The sequence below is a fragment of the Mus musculus genome, chromosome 7 (assembly GCF_000001635.26).
Source record: "Mus musculus strain C57BL/6J chromosome 7, GRCm38.p6 C57BL/6J".
NCBI lineage: Eukaryota > Metazoa > Chordata > Mammalia > Rodentia > Muridae > Mus > Mus musculus.
In genome coordinates, this window is record NC_000073.6 from 19,359,633 (window position 1) to 19,378,636 (window position 19,004).

General features: G+C 52.3%; 1 protein-coding gene across 7 annotated transcripts; it reads left to right on the plus strand.

Annotated features, from left to right (window-relative positions):
- The first annotated feature begins 91 nt into the window (after positions 1–91).
- Positions 92–18,908, plus strand: Ppp1r13l (protein phosphatase 1, regulatory subunit 13 like). Of its 7 annotated transcripts, XM_006540128.3 has the most exons (15): positions 143–166; positions 1,172–1,204; positions 1,395–1,684; positions 8,910–8,990; positions 9,085–9,227; positions 10,162–10,672; positions 10,757–10,855; positions 10,934–11,025; positions 11,573–12,014; positions 13,292–13,752; positions 15,618–15,749; positions 15,853–15,986; positions 16,093–16,259; positions 17,856–18,055; positions 18,335–18,904. In XM_006540128.3, exons 4-15 carry the CDS (start codon positions 8,936–8,938, stop codon positions 18,371–18,373), a joined length of 2,475 nt encoding a protein of 824 aa, XP_006540191.1. In that variant the 5' UTR covers positions 143–166; positions 1,172–1,204; positions 1,395–1,684; positions 8,910–8,935; the 3' UTR covers positions 18,374–18,904. The 7 variants fall into 7 exon arrangements, with proteins under 7 accessions (XP_006540189.1, XP_006540192.1, XP_006540191.1 ...); XM_006540126.2 differs by lacking the exon at positions 1,172–1,204 and having other exon boundaries at positions 92–166; positions 18,335–18,908; XM_006540129.2 differs by lacking the exon at positions 1,172–1,204 and having other exon boundaries at positions 92–166; positions 8,914–8,990.
- Positions 18,909–19,004: the final 96 nt, after the last annotated feature.

The window sequence follows — 19,004 nt, forward strand, 5'->3', positions numbered from 1 at the left end:
CCTGTTCGTCAGAAACGCAAGCTAGCTCGGATCTAGGGTGCCTGTTCCCCCGACAACTTTGCTCACGTGGTTTCTTCCAACACCGTCTTAAAGGGGCAGTGACTCGCCTAGGCCACGGCTTTTAAAGAGACAGAAGATCTATTTGCAGCATTCTTGCAAAAGCTAGGTAAGAATTCTGGTTGTCACGATTGTACTTTTAAAGCTAGAGTGTATCTTCGGAAGTCCCTGGTGCAGCGAACGTGGAAGATTTAACTGAACCAGGTCGGAAAATAGAGAAAAGTGTACGAACGGAGCATTTTAATAGCAATCAGAGGCGGAGCTTCTGAAGTCTAGGGGAAGCGGGAAACTGAGGGGGAGGAGTCTGCAGAGTCATGGGAGGAGCCTCGGACCCCAGAGCCCCAGAGCCTGGCTTGAAACGGGGTGAGGGTTAGTGTCAGGGAAGACTTGTAGATGTCCTCGTGGACTTAGTGTCCGGAATGGGAAGTATTCCTCACGGTTCCGAGGCAGGTAGAGGTGCAGCTGGTCGGTCCCTGTCTGCTCCGCGGCCCAAGTAAACAGCGGCGCGTGCACGTGGGATTTGGGGGACGTGCCCACGCCCCCTCCCAGCAGGACTGCAGCGCATGGGGTGGCGGGTGGAGCCGCGGGACGGTGGCGAGACAGGGAGACTCGACTGCATTCCTGGCCGGTGTGTCAGCGTCGCTGCCCGCCCCTTCTGCGGAGATTTTGGAGACTCCTCCAGCATTGGGATGCTCCCCCCTTCTTCTGAGGCTTTTGAGAACAGAGGTCACCAAGGCTACGAAGGAGTGTTCCCTCCGCCAGGAATCTCCAGACTATGTGTCCACCCTCGCGCGTGGGCGAGAAACTCTGGGGCTCGCCCTTTGTGGGCTTCAAAACTCCAATTCCCAGATAACTCGAAGGTGGCTGGCGATGGACGTCGGTCAGGAGTCTGCTGGGGATTGTAGTTCAGCTTGTTGCTAGGCACGCCAGTAAATCGCCAATGCTGTGATGTTTTGTTTTGTTTTTTTGAGACAGGGTCTCTTTATGTAGTCCAGGCTGGCTCGGAATTCGCTGTGTAGATCAGGATGGCCTTGAACTTTCAGAGGTGCGCCTGTCTCTGCTTCTTAAGTACTAGGATTAGAGGCCCCTTATTTTTATTTTTTGTTTTATTTAGACAGATAACCCGGGGCTTGGAGTCCTGATTAAGGTGGGTCCTTTTCTCGCCATAGTATTGGTCGTGTGAATTTCTCCGCGCCTCCCATCTCCTCCTTAAGTGTCCAAATCTTCACTCAGGCAAGGGGACACTGAGCCTGGAGGAGTGGGAAAGGGCTCAGGGGTTCTTCCCTTGTACCCATAGTGAGGTGAGGGTCTAAATTCTTGTGCATTTCGCCGTCCAGGACGTCCATGATCTTCTGGACCTAGCTCTGGCTGACTGTCAAATGGATCGCGTCTGACTCCAAATGGAAGTGTCCCTGGCGGCGCCTCGCCCATTCGGGACTACAAATCCCAAGGTGCTCCAGGCAACCGCAGTTCCCCCTCCTCCGAGGGACACGCCTCCCTCCAGTCAGAGTCACGTCGTCTAACCTGTTCCCAGGCGACTGCCCCGCCCCGTCCTCCGCTCCCCGCCGCTGGAGCCGGAGCCGGAGCCCGAGGAAAAGCCCCCCGGTGCCAGGATCTGCCCCGACGCGTGAGTTCCACCCCCACCCAGGGTCCAGCCACCCCAGAACCGGATACCGCGTTCCTGGGAAGACTTATTGGAAACTCGGACCTTAAGTCCAGGGGAATAGTGTGGGGAGCTCACGCCTGGATCCCTGGAAAGAAGGAACTGGGGTGCCGACTTTACTGGGCAGATGGATAGGGGGTTTGGACATCTGCTCTTAGTGGTGCTCGGAGCCCTTGGTCCTGGGGAGTTATTGGAGCTGGAATTTTTTGAATACTTTAATTGGGGACCCTTGGAAGTGTCTTAGGGTGCTGTTGAGGTCCCGGGTCTCTGTATTTGGGGCAGATGTGGGAGATCAGGACGTTCTAGAATGGTCCGGCGCCCGGTCACCCTCCAGCTGCCTTCAGCACCGAACCACTAGGTGTTTGAGTAAAATTAGTGGCACTGGACTAGTGGATCCTGGTCTTCGAAAAGAGTGGGACAAGCACGAGGGGCGTGGGTTTCTCAGGAGGCTGTGTGCGCTACACCCCACCTTCTGGTTTTGGGATGGGGGCAGGGAGTGAGAAGCCGGGGCAGCTCTCCAACCTCTTCTGTGCCGCTGAGCGAACCCCAACATGTCATTAGCTGGGGCGTCAGACCTGCCTAACCAGAGGAGTCACATTCGCCCAGGAGCGCCCCCTAGCGGAAGCGGGAGTCAGACCTCTTATTGCCCCCACGGGATGGGAAATAGGTGGTGTTTGGTAAAGTCATTCTAGAGCCCAGGGCAGAATAACAGGACTGCAGGGCTGGATCTGGTAGGCTTCTGTGGCCGTGTACTGCTGCGTTATGCGTTACAGAGAATGGAAGTGGTAAACAGGCTGGCGGGCCATACAGGCAGTTGAATTGGACGTCTCCTTCGCTCTTGTGACAGCTGTCTGTGTGTGGAAGGAATTCCTTCACTGCCACCAGCTTTTCTAATTAACCTTCTTCCTCCTGGGGTGGGGCTCCTTGTGACCCAGAGGTGAGGCATGTTGCCTCCACTTCCATCTGTCTGACCTGAGGTATTATGGGAGATAAGGGAGGGAGGGAGGCTAATTCTGGAGGTGTCTGTCTGTCCTTGAGCCAGGGAGAGGGCAGGGGCAGGCACGCACCTCCCACTGTCTCTCCACCTCTGAGCCCTTATGTAGGGGGATTACGAAGCTGGTGGGGGAGAAGGGTCTGAAGAGGGAGGGTGTTTGCGAATGCCTGGGCTGGAGTGACAGCCTGAAATGAAGCTAAGGAACAATAGCCACAGCTGCCAGCACAGGCTGTGTGTGTCCTGCCAGGCTCAGGTCAGGATGGGTCTCTCTGTCCACACAGGCATTTGGCAATCACCCAAAGGTAGAAACAGCGAGTTCCACCTTCAGTGGAGTTCGTTGACCCCCGAGAGGATGCCTCCCTAGCAATGGGGAAACTGAGGCTGGTCCTGGGAACTTTCCAGTTTCTGTCTGGAACCTTCCAGGGCCTCTCATCCTGCCGTAGCCCTACATTCCTGGGGATAGTCACTGTTGCTCTCTGGTGGGAGAATTAGGGTCCTGTGGTCTAGAGGCTCAGGCGGTTGAGACCACTGGCAACAGAACGCACAGCTCTTAGAAGCGCAGAAGGAAGGGGTTGATGTGTGGCTCAGCCAGTAGAGTGCTCACCTAGCGTGCAGGAAGCCCAGGTTCAATCTCCAACACTGCATAAAAAAGACTGTTAGGGTACATAGCACTGGGAAGGTGGAGGCAGGTGGAATGAGAGTTTAAGTATAGCAGAGAGAGAGAGAAAGAGAGTGAGAGAGAGAGAGAGAGACAAGATAAGCTCAGTGGTGGCAGTAGCCCATGCCTTTAATCCCAGCACTCAGGAGGGAGTTCCAGACAAGCCAGGGAGATATAAACCAACCGACCAAGAACTCTCACAAAAAAATTATACACTGGGTTTTCATCCCTCCCTCTGAACCTGCCCGCGTGTGATCGATCGATCGATCGATCGATCAATACCCCAGGCCTCAGGGACTGAACTCAGGCCTTTTGCTAGCTACACAAGCACTGAACTGCTGGGAGCTAAAATTCAGCTCTTGTTCTTCTAAGGCAGTGTCACTTATGTAGCCCAGGGTGGCTTCGAACTAGAGACCCTACTGCCTCAGTGTCCCATGTGCTGGGATTGCAGACACTCATGTGTGTCGCCCTGAAGAACCTTGGAGGAGGGTTGGTAGAGTTAACAGTCCAGGATGCTTGACATTCGGTCCTTAAATTGCACTGTTGTAAGTACTGCATATTTTAGGTCCTCCAATGCCCACACCTCATCTAGGTGAAGGCCTTAATCCCCCCCGACGGCACATGGAAGGAAACAGGGACTGAGAAGCTACGCCAGGAGCTAGCTCAAAGCTTAGCTAGGAGAAGTCCCATGTGCATGCATTCCACCGACTTAAAAATCAAGTCTGACCCGGCTGGAGCAAAGGATTGCACTCTGGGTGTTCCCAGCCCATCTCAACACCCTGACCTGGATCCCACTGACTCCTCCAGGAAGCCCAAACGGGATCCTTCACCTCTGGGAACCGGGCTGGAGGGCAGAGGAGGCCGGACGAGGAGACCAAGGGTGGAGCACAGATGGCAGCCAGATGAAGGGAGAGCTAGAGTTGGAGGAGGCCCAAGGAAGAAGACCTGAGGGTGGAGGGCAGGGACAGAAAGAAGCCTGGGAACAGAGACTCTGCCACGCCCTCGCGGCCCGCTGCGCTCCCCTGCTCCCGGAGCTGTGCACCTGCCCGGGCCCGCCTAGCATTCCCAGGCCCTGAGCTCAGCTGTCCAGCCCGCGGGGAGCGCGCGTCCCCTGGCGGTCAAGGCGTTTCTAACACCCACATTAGCCTCGGGAAGAGCAGGGCTCTCTGAAACTGAAGAAGAGGCTTACCTATTTGATAATGGCACAGTCGCCAAAAGATCCTCTTCCCGTCATATGCTGGGAAGAACAAGGGCTTTTAGCTGCTGAGCTGTTTCTTAGCTCTTGTCTGTGCGCACGTGGGTACCGGTGTCTACAGAGGCTTCAGCTGGTCAGTGAGCCAGCCACTCGATATGGATGCTGGGAACCAAACTCTGGTCCTCCACACTCTAAACAGCGGAGACATCGCTTCAGGAGAGGGATCAGGTCTTTCTGTGTAGGTCTGGCTGGCCCCGAGCATATGATGTAATCAACCCTGGGGCTGTCTTCAGACATCTGCCTTTGAAAACTGGGATTACAGGCATGTGCCACCATGCTCAGGCCTTTTAAAAACACTTGCATTTTGAGATAGAGTTGCCTAAGCTGGCCCCTTCAATGTACGCCGCTGCACCGACAGACCTGGAATTCACCCTTATTTTATGTCAGTCTCTCACATAAGTGGGCTATAATGGATGCTCTATTTGTGAAGCCTGGATTCTCACAGCCCCGGAATCCTCTTGTGCCATCTTTGCACTGTCCAGTGAGGTAACCTATTTCTCTTCATTTTACAAGTTAGGCAACTGAGATACTCTTGTTAGGGGGCGTCCAGAATTTAACTCTCCACCTCGGATTGCTGGCTTGTGGTAGACTCCAGGAACATGCGATTCCGAGATAGAAAGAAAAACCAGAAATTATGGGCAAAACAAATGAAAGAGATTTAGAATGTCAAAGAGATGAGATCTGGGACTTGGATCCTATTTTTCTACTAGAGATTGAACCTAGGGACTGACTAATGATAGGCAGAGGCTCTACCACTGAGCCACGCCCCCAGCCCCTCACTGGGGGATTCTAGGCAGGGGCTCTACCACTGAGCCACGCCCCCAGCCCCTCACTGGGGGATTCTAGGCATGGGCGCCGTCACTGAGCTAGATCTCCATTTTCAGTTAAGAAGTTTCTCTCAGTAGACACTTATGCTTTTGGGTTTGTTGTTTTAGAATTTTACCATCTCAGATATCCTACCAGGTGAAGCGATGTATGTCTGTAGCCTCAGCCACAGAGAGGCAGGAGAAGCCATTAGTAAAGTTCCTGGATGGACTGGGCTATGCAATAAGACCAAATACAACATCAGATTTCAGAATGGAGTTCTCTTTGAGATCAGAAGGGACCTTCAGAATACCTAGTTTATGTCTTCCTGCCTTGTGAGAATTGAAGGAGGAGTCAGGGAGTCTCAGGCCCTAAGGGTGGAGAGGATTCAAGGTGACACATGCTCAGATGAGCCACCAGCCCCAACAGGTTCTGTTCCTCGTGGCTTTCCAGACAGAGACTGGTGTCAACATGTCCCAACTGGCCCCACTGCCTACACCTTTAGTGCCCAAAGCTAAAAGGTGACAGGGCTGGTGGGCGTGGTGGCTGCCAATGGGATAGAGATAGCTCGTGTGACCGGTTCCCCTTTGTCCTACTGGCTGGTGACTACAGTTGCCTCCCTGGCCCTGGGCCTGGCCACCTCCCTGTTCTTCCTCTTAACAATGGGTCAGTGTAGACAGTGACTTGGAGAGAAACCCTCCAAGTTTAAATGAAACATTGCAGAATGACAGCTTAGAACCTGGTGTGAAATCTAGTCTGAAGGACTTCTTGTACGTTGAATTTGAATACAGGTTTCTTATTTTTTTAATTGTATTTTGAGACAGGGTCTTACTATGTAGACCATGATAGCCTAGAACTCATAGATAACCTATTGTTGAGAGTAAAGACATATACTATCATGCTCAGCTCTTTTTTTTTTTTTTAAAGTTTTGTTTTGAGTCAGGGTCTCTCTGTGTAGCTCTGGCTGTCCTGGAACTCACTCTATAGACCAGATGTACTCAGATAAATAAAGTAAATAACTCTTTTTTTTTTTTAAAGATTTATTTATTTATTTAATGTATGTGAATACACTGTAGCTATCTTCAGACACACCAGAAGAGGGCATGGGACTCCATTACAGAGGGTTGTGAGCCACCTTGTGGTTGCTGGGAATTGAACTCAGGACCTCTGGAAGAGCAGTCAGTGCTCTTAACCACTGAGCCATCTCCCCAGCCCCACAGATGAGTCTTAACTCAAGGTTTTCTTATCCATATTTCCCAAGTGCTGGGATTGGAGAGAGGCACCTGGCTTCAAGCACTCTGAAATGTATTTTCTTGCTTACTGGTTTTGTGTGTGTGTGTGTATACCTGTGTGTGGAGCATGTGTGTGCCTCTGTGTGTGTTGTGTATGTTGTGTGTATTGTGTATGTTGATGTGTGTTGTATGTCAGTGTGTCCTTGCACATGGAGGCCAGAGATCATTGTCACATATCCCCATCACTATCTGCCTTGTGTGTGGTTGTGTTTTAAGTTTTATTTCTTTTGTAATATGCATATGTGTGTTTTACCTGCATGTATGTCTATACACCATGTGTGTGCCTGGTGTCTGTGGAAGCCAGAAGGTGTTACACACTCTGGAACAAGAGTTACAAATGGCCGTGCACTCCCATGTGGGTGCTGAGAAATGGATTTCTTGACCTCTGAGCCATCTCCCCAGACACCTTCATTTTGAGACAGAAAATCTCAAAATCTCTCTCTCTCTCTCTCTCTCTCTCTCTCTCTCTCTCTCTCTCTCTCTCTCTGTGTGTGTGTGTGTGTGTGTGTGAAAAGTTTTGGCATGTGTAGCTGAACAGTCATGGCCTGTCACCTGTCTCTACCTCCCCAGAGCTGGCATTCCCAGCCTGCACCTGCACTCCCAGAGTTTCAATGGGATGCTAAGAGCTGAGCTCAGTGCCTCACTCTTGCTCAGAAAACCCAGCTGAGCCAGCTCTTCTAAAGCCTTTAACCCAGGTTAGCTTCTCAGTTGTTGATCCTCCTCCCTCCATAGCTTCACCATATTCTCCTGGCATGTGACGCCACAACTGGTTAGGGGATTTTTGTTGTTGGCAGGGCTCAGGCTGGAGAGATGGCTCAGTGGTCAAGAGCCATCTACTTTTCTAGAGGATCTGGGTTCGATTCCCAGCACCCACATGGCAGCTTCTGACTCCTTCATGCAGACTTATATGCAGGCAGAACATTAATCAACAACAACAACAAATGACAAGGCTCACTCTGTAGCCCAGGCTAGACTGAATACATTCTTGTCCAGTAGTACAGACTGGTCTGAGACTAGAAATTCTTCCACAACTGCTTCTCACGAAAGTTCTAAGTGAGTTCTAAGATTATATATAGGTGAGCCACGCTTGCCTAGCCCATAACTTGATGTTTAGAAGTGGAGGAGGAGCTGGGGGTGTGGCATGTGTGCATCATATGGACCACGTGGTGCTCCAAGCCTATGATCTCGGTACTCAGGAGGTATGAGCAGGAGGATCAGAAGTTCGGGGTCATCCTAAACGACACAAAAGCTTTAAACCTTTCTGTGCTACATGAGACCCTGTCCCAAACAACAAAAGCAACAACCGTATGGTGGAGGAACGGACGAGAGGTTAAGAGCACTTGCTCTTGAAGAGGACCCAGTTCAGCTCCCAGCACTCACATGGTGGCTTACAACTGTTTGTAACTAGAGCTCTAGGGGATCAGATGCCCTGTTCTGACCATGATGGGGACCAAGCACACAGACAGGCAGATGCTTATACATATAAAGTAAGTTAAATAAATGTAAAAGTAAACAGGACAAAAACCAACAACAGTCTTAAAATGCTGACACAGGCCTGTAATCCAAGAGTCCTGGAGGCCAAGGCAGGCCAAGGATTGTGAGTTTGAGGCCTAAATAGTTTTAGGCTACATAAAGTTTTCCAGTCTATACTGGGATACATAAAAAGACCCTTTCTTAGTATGGATAGTAAAAAGAGGGCTGTAGGCATAGCTCAGGGCTAGAGCCCTGCCTAAAATCCCCCAGTGAGGGGCTGGGGGTGTGGCTCAGTGGTAGAGCCCCTGCCTAGAATCCCCCAGTGAGGGGCTGGGGGTGTGGCTCAGTGGGAGAGCCCCTGCCTAAACATGTATATGGCACAGTATTTAGTCCTTATTACAGCAATAAACAAAATAACAACAAAAATCAACAACAAATATCTGGTGCTGTTCCTTGGTCCCTAGTAGACATTCATTAAAGTAAGTTAATTATTTTAGCCTCCGTTCAATAGCATATAAGTGATGGATGAATTCTTTGTCCCGAACTTTTCTCGGACGGGTTCAGAATTCTAGGCAAGCTTCTGGACAGCCGTTTTGGGCCGTTTTGAAGGAACTGACATTTCCGAACCCTAATGACTGTTGAGGTCCCCGCCTTCCCTGGGGAGGGGCCTGGAGGGGCGTGGCCTGAAGGGTCTAAGCGCGTTCTCACTCCAGACAGGCACCCTGCTCCGGCCGGCACCATGGACAGCGAAGCATTCCAGCATGCGAGGGACCTTCTGGACCTGAACTTCCAGTGTGAGCTGGCAGCAGGGTGGATGGGCAGGACCTGGTAAAGGGGAGCGGGTGGAGGGGGCAAGGTCTTGACCTTCTCTCCCATCTACCCACCCAGCACTGGCCATGAAGCACATGGATCTGAAACAGATGGAGCTGGACACCGCTGCCGCCAAAGTGGACGAATTAACCAAGCAGTTAGAGTCGTTGTGGTCAGACTCGCCAGCTCCTCCTGGCGCTCAGGCTGGAGTCCCCTCTAGGGTAAGCCTGGTGTTCCCACTGACCCCAAACCAGCTTCTCTCCATGCCAGGGGAGGCCTGAATTTCTAAGGTGGTGCAGGGTGAAGGGTATGCAAGGCCATCTAGAACAAAGAGATAGTGAGGTATGGAGACCAGGCTGGTAATCCCTGCCCTAGGGAAACTGAGACAGGAGGATGAATTTAGTGCCAACTTCTCTACTTCATAGTGAGTTCAAGGCTAGGCAGGCTACAGGAGAGACTGGTTAAGTTGGTGGAATGTTTGCCTGGCATGGATGTAGGTCTATGTTCTATCCCTTGTACCATATAAGCACAGGGCTTGTAGTGTACACGTTATACTGGAGCCATAGAGGCAGGAGGATAAGGAATTCATGGCCACATTCACTTCATGGAGACCTTCAGGCTAGCCTGCGCTTTGTGAGACGCGATCTCAAAAGTTAGTTATTTGTTTGTTTGTTTGTTTAAACCTGGTCTTAGTTTATAGCCCAGGCTGTCCTAGAACTCATGCTGTAGACCAGGCTGGCCCCAAACTCAGAGCTATACCTGCCTCTGCCACCCCCATGCCAAACTAAAATTAAGTGTAAAAAAGTGAAAGCTCATATGAGAGCCTTTTTAAAAGGTTTATTTTATATGAGCACTCGCTCTATCTGCATCATGCCAGAGGAGAACATAGGATCCCATTATAGATTATGTGAGCCACCATGTGGGTACTGGGAATTGAACTCAGGACCTCTGGAAGAACAAGCAGCCAGTGCTCTTCACTGCTGAGCCATCTCTCCAGCCCCACAAAGCTGTTTTTTGCGTCATATAAAAGAATCACTAACAAGTAGCGGGCATCACGCCCAGGCTCCGCACCTGCAAGTCATCAGGGTGATCCGATGTCTCTGACCTTCACTGACCCTACGATTGTCTCATCTGACTCTTGCCGGCTTCCCACAGATGGCCCGGTACAGCACCAGCCCGGTCCCCGAGCATTTTGGCAGCAGAGGGTCACCTCAGAAGATAGCCACCGATGGCATAGAGGCCCGTTTTGGACGCTCGGAGAGTGCCCCGTCCCTGCACCCTTACAGCCCTCTGTCTCCCAAGGGCCGTCCGTCTTCACCGCGCACCCCTATCTACCTGCAGCCTGACACCTACAGCAGCCTAGATCGGGCGCCATCGCCCAGACCCCGCGCCTTCGATGGAGCGGGCAGCCCCCATGGTCGGGCACCGTCCCCGAGGCCGGGGATTGGCCCGGTGCGGCAGCCTGGTCCCTCGACCCCCTTTGACTATCTGGGCCGCGCAGGGTCCCCCCGGGGCAGCCCTCTAGCTGAGGGGCCCCAGGCCTTCTTCCCGGAGCGAGGACCTTCCCCACGTCCGCCTGCTGCAGCCTACGACACAGCGGGCACGTTCGGGAGCCCTCTGCTGGGCGCGGGTGGCAGTGCCTTCACCCCGCCGCTTCGTGCACAAGGTGCCTGGGGACCCTCTCTTTGGGAGGCTGGTTCAGTCGGTCTAGTCTTTTCTTACACCCTCATTCATGGACCCCTTTCACCAGATGACTCGACGCTGCGCCGGAGGCCCCCGAAGGCCTGGAACGAGTCTGACTTGGATGTAGCCTACGAGAAAAAGTCTTCACAGACAGCAAGCTACGAACGTAAGTGACAGAAGGTGAGGGGACCTGGAGGACAGGAGTCTGGAGTCCATCTGAACGATCCATGGCCGTGTTTTGCAGGGCTGGATGTCTTCACACGGCCTGCCTCTCCGGGCCTGCAGCTCTTACCCTGGAGAGAGAGCAGCCTGGATGGGCTGGGGGCCAGTGGCAAGGTGAGGGGCCGGTGGGCAGCACCAGGGGAAAGGTGGAGGGTCTGCATACACTGTGTGTGCGTGTGTGTACCTTTTAGCACACTCTTCTTCGTGGCGGGAGGCTGAGGATTGAATCTAGGGCAAGGCTCACTATAGCTGAGTGGAAACTCCTAAGTTGGGGGAGGCTAGGCATGGGCTCTACCACTGAGCCACACCCCAGCCCCTCACTGGGGGATTCTAGGCAGGGGCTCTACTACTAAGCTATCTCAGCAAACTTTTGCTTAAGTTTCTTAAACTGGTTTGAATCCTACCTCAGCCTTCTGAGTGGAGCCTCAAGGTGTGGATACTCTTCCTTTTTGTGTGTGTGGGTTGGTGTTTTGTTTTGTTTTCCTGTAGTGCGAAATGGCCAACAGTCAAGTCAATCCTCCTGCCTCAGCCTCTCCTGCCAGGATTACTGGCATGGGCCACCACACACACATCCTTTCTTTCCCCCTCACCCTCTTGTCCTTACCTGTCTTTGTCCGCTTCTCTCACCTTCTTTTCCCTTCCCGTTCTCCCTCCCACCCAGGACCACCTCACCAGCGCCACTCTGCCACGCAATTACAAGGTGTCTCCTCTGGCCAGTGACAGGCGTTCTGACGTTGGCAGCTACCGCCGCTCTTTGGGCTCTGCAGGGCCCTCAGGCACTTTGCCCCGCAGCTGGCAGCCCGTCAGCCGCATCCCCATGCCCCCCTCTAGCCCACAGCCCCGCAGCACCCCACGCCAGCGCCCCATCCCCCTCAGTATGATCTTTAAACTCCAGAATGCTTTCTGGGAACATGGAGCCGGCAGGGCTGTGCTCCCGGGATCCCCCATCTTCTCCCGAGCACCCCCACCTAAGCTGCCTCCCCAGCCACCCCCTCAGCCACAGATGCAACCCCAACCCCAACCCCAACCTCAGATGCAGCCCCAGTCCCAGGCCCAGCCTCAGACTCCAGCACCTCAACAGACTTGGTCTCCCATGAATGAAGGTGAGTCAGCTGAGGGGCGCCCCAGAAGGTTGGGTAAAGGGTGGCCAAATGACAGGGACCAGAGTAGCTAGGGAGCCATGACAGCCAAGCCTGACTCCACAAATCATCCCTGCAGAGGGCTGGGCCAGATAAACATGGGAATGAATGTACACAGGAGCCAGGGTTATAGAGTTATGTGCTGTGTGGCCTTAGGCAGGTGCTTTAACCTCTCTGGGCCTAGCTTTCCCTGAGTGTAAAAGCTGAATCATGATAAAAATCCCATCTATTGGGACATGGTACTAAAACCATATCAAGTCTTGAAAATTAGGCCCTAATGCCCAGTAAGCATAGCTTGGCCATTACGTCCCAGCTGACGGGGTCTTTAGTGCCGAATTGGAGAAGTGAAGCATGGAGCTTCAGCTGCTGCAGACTACTGGCCTGTGATATTAGTCAGGGCAGATCCTGCTGGTGGTGGCACAGGCCTTTAGTCCCAGTGTTGGGAGGCAGAGGCAGGCGGATTTCTGAGTTCAGGCCAGCCTGGTCTACAAAGTGAATTCCAGGACAGCCAGGGCTACACAGAGAAACCCTGTCTTGAAAAACAAACAAACAAACAAACAAACAAACAGCAAATCGGGGTAAATTCCCCAACCTCTCTCAGCCCTTTTTCCTACCCATGAAAAGAAGGGAATAATGTCTACCTGTAGGATTGTGCCAGAGGTGGGCATAAATACCAGTTAATATTTACCTGCTTCTGAGGCTCTGCAGTGGAGGGAGGGGATGTAACAGACGGATAGATCTCTGAACACCAGGCTTCTACTCGGGCGTTTTCTGCGTGTGATGTTAGAGCTAAAGTCCTTCAGATCCTAGAAAACCAAGTTTATTGTTGGTAGGAGTGCAGATTCCAGAGTCAAGCAGCTGTGTGACTTTGGGCAAGTGACTTTCCCTCTCTGGTCCTCAGATTCCTGCCAGTAATATAGAGCTAATCACCTGTTTCTACACAATATAGAAGGGTAATGGACAAGCATGTAGGGCTGGGAATGTAGTCAGTAGGTGGAATGTCTAGCGCGTGCCCTGGGTTCAATGCCCAGTACTGTAAACAAATAAACATTTAATATATTATGCTAGAAATAAATACATCTGTCATATAAATGCTAAGATCAAGACATTATGCACATCCCAGAGTAGTCTAGTAGCCACTCTGAGGTCACAGAGCCCTGAAGCTGGTTGCTTTCCAGAAGCTGTAGTTTTTTTGGAAGCTCCTGGCTACCCTCCCTCTAATGGGGTTCTCCTCCTGCCAGGCCTCCTCAAATCCCCTGCCGAGCTGGAGCCCGAGCCCGAGCTGGAGGTGCTACTGGCTCCTGTGGAGGAGGCCGGGGATGCAGATGAAGGCACGGTCACGCGGCCCCTCAGCCCTACCAGGCTGCAGCCAGCGCTGCCACCGGAAGCACAGACTGTACCCGAGCTGGAGGAGGTGGCCCGAGTGCTGGCAGAGATTCCTCGACCCCTCAAACGCAGAGGCTCCATGGAGCAGAGCCCTGCAGTGGCGCTGCCTCCCACCCACAAGAAACAATACCAACAGATCATCAATAGACTCTTCCATCGGCACGGCGGCCCAGGGCCTGGAGGGCCTGAGCCGGAGCTGTCCACAATTACAGAGGGATCTGAAGCCAGGGCAGGGCCCCCTGCTCCCGCCCCACCAGCTCCTATCCCACCCCCAGCCCCACCCCAGAGCAGCCCTCCAGAGCAGCCTCAGAGCATGGTAAGTCATAGGAGGAGCCTGGAGTGTATGCTCTTCTCTGATACAGTTGCTGTAACAAAAAAAGCCTCTGCCAGATAGTGATTTAAATGAGATCTACTGTTGCACCTAGACCCTGACCCCAGGCTAACCAATATTGAGATCTGTGGGGCTTCAATACCAAGATGGCACCAGCTATGCTACAAAGGAGCCTGGGAAATGTAGTCTTTTGTGTAGATAGGGCTGGGCTCAGGGAAAGAGAGACGGACCAGAGGGACCGGGCACCTTGGTTTCCTCTGCCTGTGCCTTATCCCAGCATTCCTTCATGAATCTCAATTTTACACTGCAATTAGTGTGGGATTTTGGTATGACACTGGATTTACCTAGAGACCAGACAGTCTCTGATACCTACTTTTTCTGGGCACCTACTCTGTCTTCTTGTGAAGAGAGAATCTCAGTTCTCAAAACTCTGATCATGTACACATACAGAGTTTTTACCCTGGCCCCATGCCACTTTTTCAGCTGCGCATCCTAGGGCCAGGCATTTAGCTACTCTGTTTTCAGCCTCAGTTTTCTTGTCTGTAAAGTGAACATAAGAATACCAGTAGCTGCCTGTTTATTGTTGTTTTATTTGTTCCATCTTTTATGGAGTCGACATATCAACTCAGGGAAAGGCATTTTTGGACTCAGACTGAGGGTACACGCCATCACGGCAGGAACAGGAGGCAGCTTCTTACACTGCATCCACAGCCAAGAAGCAGACAGAGATAACTGCTGATGCCTGCCTTCGTTCTTCTTTGTATTCAGTCTGAGACCCTGGCCCATGGCGTCACTCCCTCACTCCCTTGCACCGCTGGCTGGCCAGAGGTTTCTTTACAAGATTATTCTACATTTTTTTGTTGGTTTGGTTTGGTTTTTCTCTGTGTAGCCCTGGCTGTCCTGGATCTCACTCTGTAGACCAGGCTGGCCTCAAACTCACAGAGATCTATCTCTGCCTACTGAGTGCTGGGATTAAAGGCGTGCATCATCACCGCCTGGCTGTTTTGTTTTATTTTTTAAATTTATTCATTTTTATGTGTGTGGATGTTTTGTTTGTATGTATGTCTGTGCACAACATGTGTGCAGCGCCCTCTGAGGCCAGAAGGGGACTCCAGATCCCATTAAACTGGAGTTACAGATGGTTGTGAGCTACCATGAGAGTGCCGGGACTTGAACTTGGGTCCTTGGCAAGAGCAGCCAGTGATCTAAACCTCAGGTGGATTCTGAATTCCGTTAAGTTGTCCGTCAAAATTAATCACCGCAGTGGCTTTGTGGATTCTTGCTTGTCTCTTTCTTTGTTTTGTTTAGCTCAGCGGTTCTCACCCTTCCTAACGCTTCAACCCTTTACACAAGTTCTTCATGTTGTGGTGAACCCCCAACCATAAAATTATTTTCGTTGCTACTTCATAACTGTAATTTTGCTACGGTTATGAATCGTAATGTAAATATCTGTGTTTTCCGATGGTCTTAGGAGAACGCTGTAAAAGGGTCATTTGACCCCCACAGGTTGAGAACCACTGCTGTAGCCCAAGCTGTCCTTAAACACAATGCAACCCTCCTGCTTCAACTGCCCAAGTGCTGAGATTGTGGACATGGACTACCATGCCTGGCTTACAGAAATAATTGCTGTTAAGAGCACCCGGTCCATGGCTTCCTAGCTTCCTCTAAGATCTCAGGGCTCAAGATTCCAAAGCCACAGGATTCCCTGATAGTTGTAAAGGACCAATAATTCACAAGGACCAAGACAGCCCTCCCCGGGTTGCATGGGTCTATTTTCTCCTTTGAGCTAGCTGTGGGCGGGCTGGTGTCGCTGAAGCCCCTCCCTGTCGTCGTCCCCCCCCCCCCTCCAGGAGATGCGCTCAGTACTGCGCAAAGTGGGGTCCCCGCGCAAGGCCCGGCGTGCTCGCCTCAATCCACTGGTGCTGCTGTTGGATGCAGCGCTGACTGGAGAGTTGGACGTGGTACAGCAGGCGGTGAAGGAGGTGAGGCGTCCCTTCCACCATTCCCTCAGGTTTGGAGAGCACTTGGGTGGGTGGGGGCGGGGGGACAGGCGGGGCTGAATCCTCCTCCCCCTGGTGTTCCCAGATGAACGACCCAAGCCAGCCCAACGAGGAGGGCATCACCGCCCTGCACAATGCCATCTGCGGTGCCAACTACCCCATCGTGGACTTCCTCATCGCTGCGGGCGCCAACGTCAACTCCCCTGACAGCCACGGCTGGTGAGCCCCCACCGTGCACCTGTGGGGAGGCGGGTGGGACCTTGGCTCAGAAGTAGGATGGTGCTGCTGGCTGGGACCTCCCTCTCACTTATCCTCTTGCCACCAGGACGCCACTGCATTGTGCCGCTTCCTGCAATGACACTGCCATCTGCACAGCATTGGTGCAACATGGTGCGGCCATCTTCGCCACCACTCTCAGTGACGGCGCCACCGCCATCGAAAAGTGCGACCCTTACCGCGAGGGCTATGCAGACTGTGCCACCTACCTGGCAGGTGCGAGGCTGAAGTGGTGGTGAGGGGTAGGGGCTGGCAGATGCAAGCAGGTGGGTGGGGACGTGGGAGCCCAGTCATTCAGAGTGTACAACTCACCTGCATTCTGCCTGAGGGACAGGTGGCAGGGATATACCAAATAAACTGTCCAGCTGTAGCCCCTGCACACTTGTAATCCTAGAGAGACCCGGACTCAAGAACAAAAGCAAACAAAAGGAAGAGTAGTATGGCACATGACCAGTCTGCAGGGAAGCTACTTAGAGGCTGGAACACTTGTAGCTATGCCTGAGTTCTTGTCAGGTCTCTCCAGGCCCCAGGCTAAACTGCCTCAATGGGACAGCCAAGATACGTTGCATCAGAGGCTTGCCCATAGTCTCTGCTGAACTTAGAGAGAGGCAGATTGCATTGCATCATACGTTGACATTAGGGGTCATGGAGCAGGATTTAACACTGTACAGGTGGGGATGGGGCCTGAGGTGCAGGCCCATTCCTGAGGTTGGCTCATGAGTCGGAGACCAGTGGGAGTTATGTATAAAGAACCTGTCTTCAAAAAAGGCCGTGGGGTAGATATAGCTCAGCAGTAGAGTGCTTGCTTAGCATGACTTAGGCCCCGAGTTCTATCCCCAGTTCTGCAGAAATAGGGTGTGGTGGTGCACCCCTGTAATACCACAGCCTGAGAGATGGAGTCAGAAAGACCAGAAGTTCAGGGCTATCCTTGACTATGTACCTAGTTTGAGGCCAGCCTGATATACATTAAGCCCTACCTATCTTTACAAATATGTGTGTGTGTGCATGTGTGTGTGTGTGTGTGTGTGTGTGTATTTCAAAGAGAGAGATGAGGGCCAAACGAGATCATTCAGCAGTGAAAAGCCCTGGCTCTCTTCTAGAGGCCGAGTTCATTTCTCAGCACGGACATGGTGGCTCACAGCTATTTATAACTGGTTCCACGGGATCCAGTGCCCTCTTCTGGTGTGCAGATATTCATGCAAATAAAACACCTGTCTACATAAAATATATAAATAAGCAAACCATTTTGTTTGTTTGTTTTTGTTTTCCAAAACAGGGTTTTTCTGTGTAGCCTTGGCTATCCTGAAACTCACTTTGTAGACCTTGAGATCCTCCTGCCTCAGCCTCTGAGGTCTGGGATTAAAGTTGTGCACCACCACACCTGGCTAATAAGCAAATCATTAAAAAAAAACCAAAAAACAAAAAACAAGAGGGGCTGGGTAGTAGTGGTGTACGGCTTTTGATGCCAGCACTTGGGAGGCAAAGGCAGGTGGGTGTCTGAGTTCCAGGCCAGAGCTAGTTCCAGAATAGCCAGGGCTACATGGAAAACCCTATCTTGAAAAACCAACCTCCAGCCCCCAAAGAGGGAGATGATAGCCAGCCATTGAGTGAAGGTAGGTTGCCCATTTTGACACACCAACAGCCCTCAAATGTTAGAGAGAGCATCTCACTGCTATCCACTGGCAGAGGCAAAAACAGCTTTCCCGGTGTCTCATTTCTGTGCTGGAGCAGGGGCGGCACCTGACCCCATCCTTCCTGTGGCTGCGTTCCTGGGCCCGGTCCTGACTACCATATTTTTTTCTGTGTTTTCAGACGTGGAACAAAGCATGGGACTGATGCACAATGGCGTTGTGTATGCACTCTGGGACTACAGCGCAGAGTTTGGGGATGAGCTGTCTTTCCGAGAGGGCGAGTCAGTCACTGTGCTGCGGAGAGATGGGCCAGAGGAGACTGATTGGTGGTGGGCCTCACTGCACGGCCAGGAAGGCTATGTGCCGCGCAACTACTTCGGGGTGAGCCCAGAGGCTACCTGGCGGGAGTTCCCTATTAATGGGTTGGGCCAAGCTGATCTGTTATCCTAGCACTTTGGAGGCTGAGGCAGGGGGGTTGCCGAGAGTTCAAGGCATGACCTCTTATAGGTTCCCCCACATCTTTCTGCTCTTGCCTGGCTGGTGCTTGTTCTGATGTTTTGATTGGTCCTAGGTGGGGCTGGTGGTTAGATGGTGGCCCCCTTCTTAGGGGTAGGATAGGTGCTGCTGGGCTCCTGGTGTCTGATAGTTCTCTTTCCTTAGCTCTTCCCTAGAGTGAAGTCTCAGCGGAGCAAAATCTAGTAGGCATGAAGGATGATTGTAAAGGAGAAAAGTACAAGCCAGCCCGCCTTCCACCCGGACCTGCCCGATCCAGCTAGCTAATCTGCGCCGCTGCTCTCCAGAGGGCACCGGAAATTCTCTGCTCCCTGAGAGGCTCAAGGGAGGGCGGCCCCAGACTGAAGATTAGGAAGCTGCCTTAAGCATTGGGGTGAGGTGGGGCTGGGGACCCTTGCAGGCAAGATCTCCCACCCTGCCCCCAACATACCCACGTGCCCAGTCAGATCTGGTTTTAAGTGCCTCCTACTGGCAGCAAGCCACTGCACTATCCTAGCTGAGCCAGGGAGGCTACCCACCCCTTCATTTCTCTCTGAGTCCTTTCCTCCTCTCTCCCAGAAGTCCCCATTCTGCTCAGCAGCCCCCATTCTTCCCAGAAGCTTAGGGCCTGTGTGAGGACCCCATGTCCCCAACCAAGTGCCTTCATACCATGTGGCTTAATGTTTATAATGACATGGGAAACATTTCCTTTATAAATAAAGGTTGTTTACCCAGAAATGAACATCATTTTGATTCTGTTCAGACAACATGACTGCTGTCCGTGTTGGTTAGTTTTCATCAACTTGACACAAACCTAGACACAAACCTAGACACAAAC

Coding starts and splice junctions, on each gene's coding strand:
- Ppp1r13l (XM_006540126.2), top strand. CDS start 8,936: ATGGACAGCGAAGCATTCCAGCATGCGAGGGACCTTCTGGACCTGAAC. Junction 15,750..15,852: donor TACAGCAGGCGGTGAAGGAG/GTGAGGCGTCCC, acceptor TGGTGTTCCCAG/ATGAACGACCCAAGCCAGCC. Junction 16,260..17,855: donor CTGTGCCACCTACCTGGCAG/GTGCGAGGCTGA, acceptor CTGTGTTTTCAG/ACGTGGAACAAAGCATGGGA.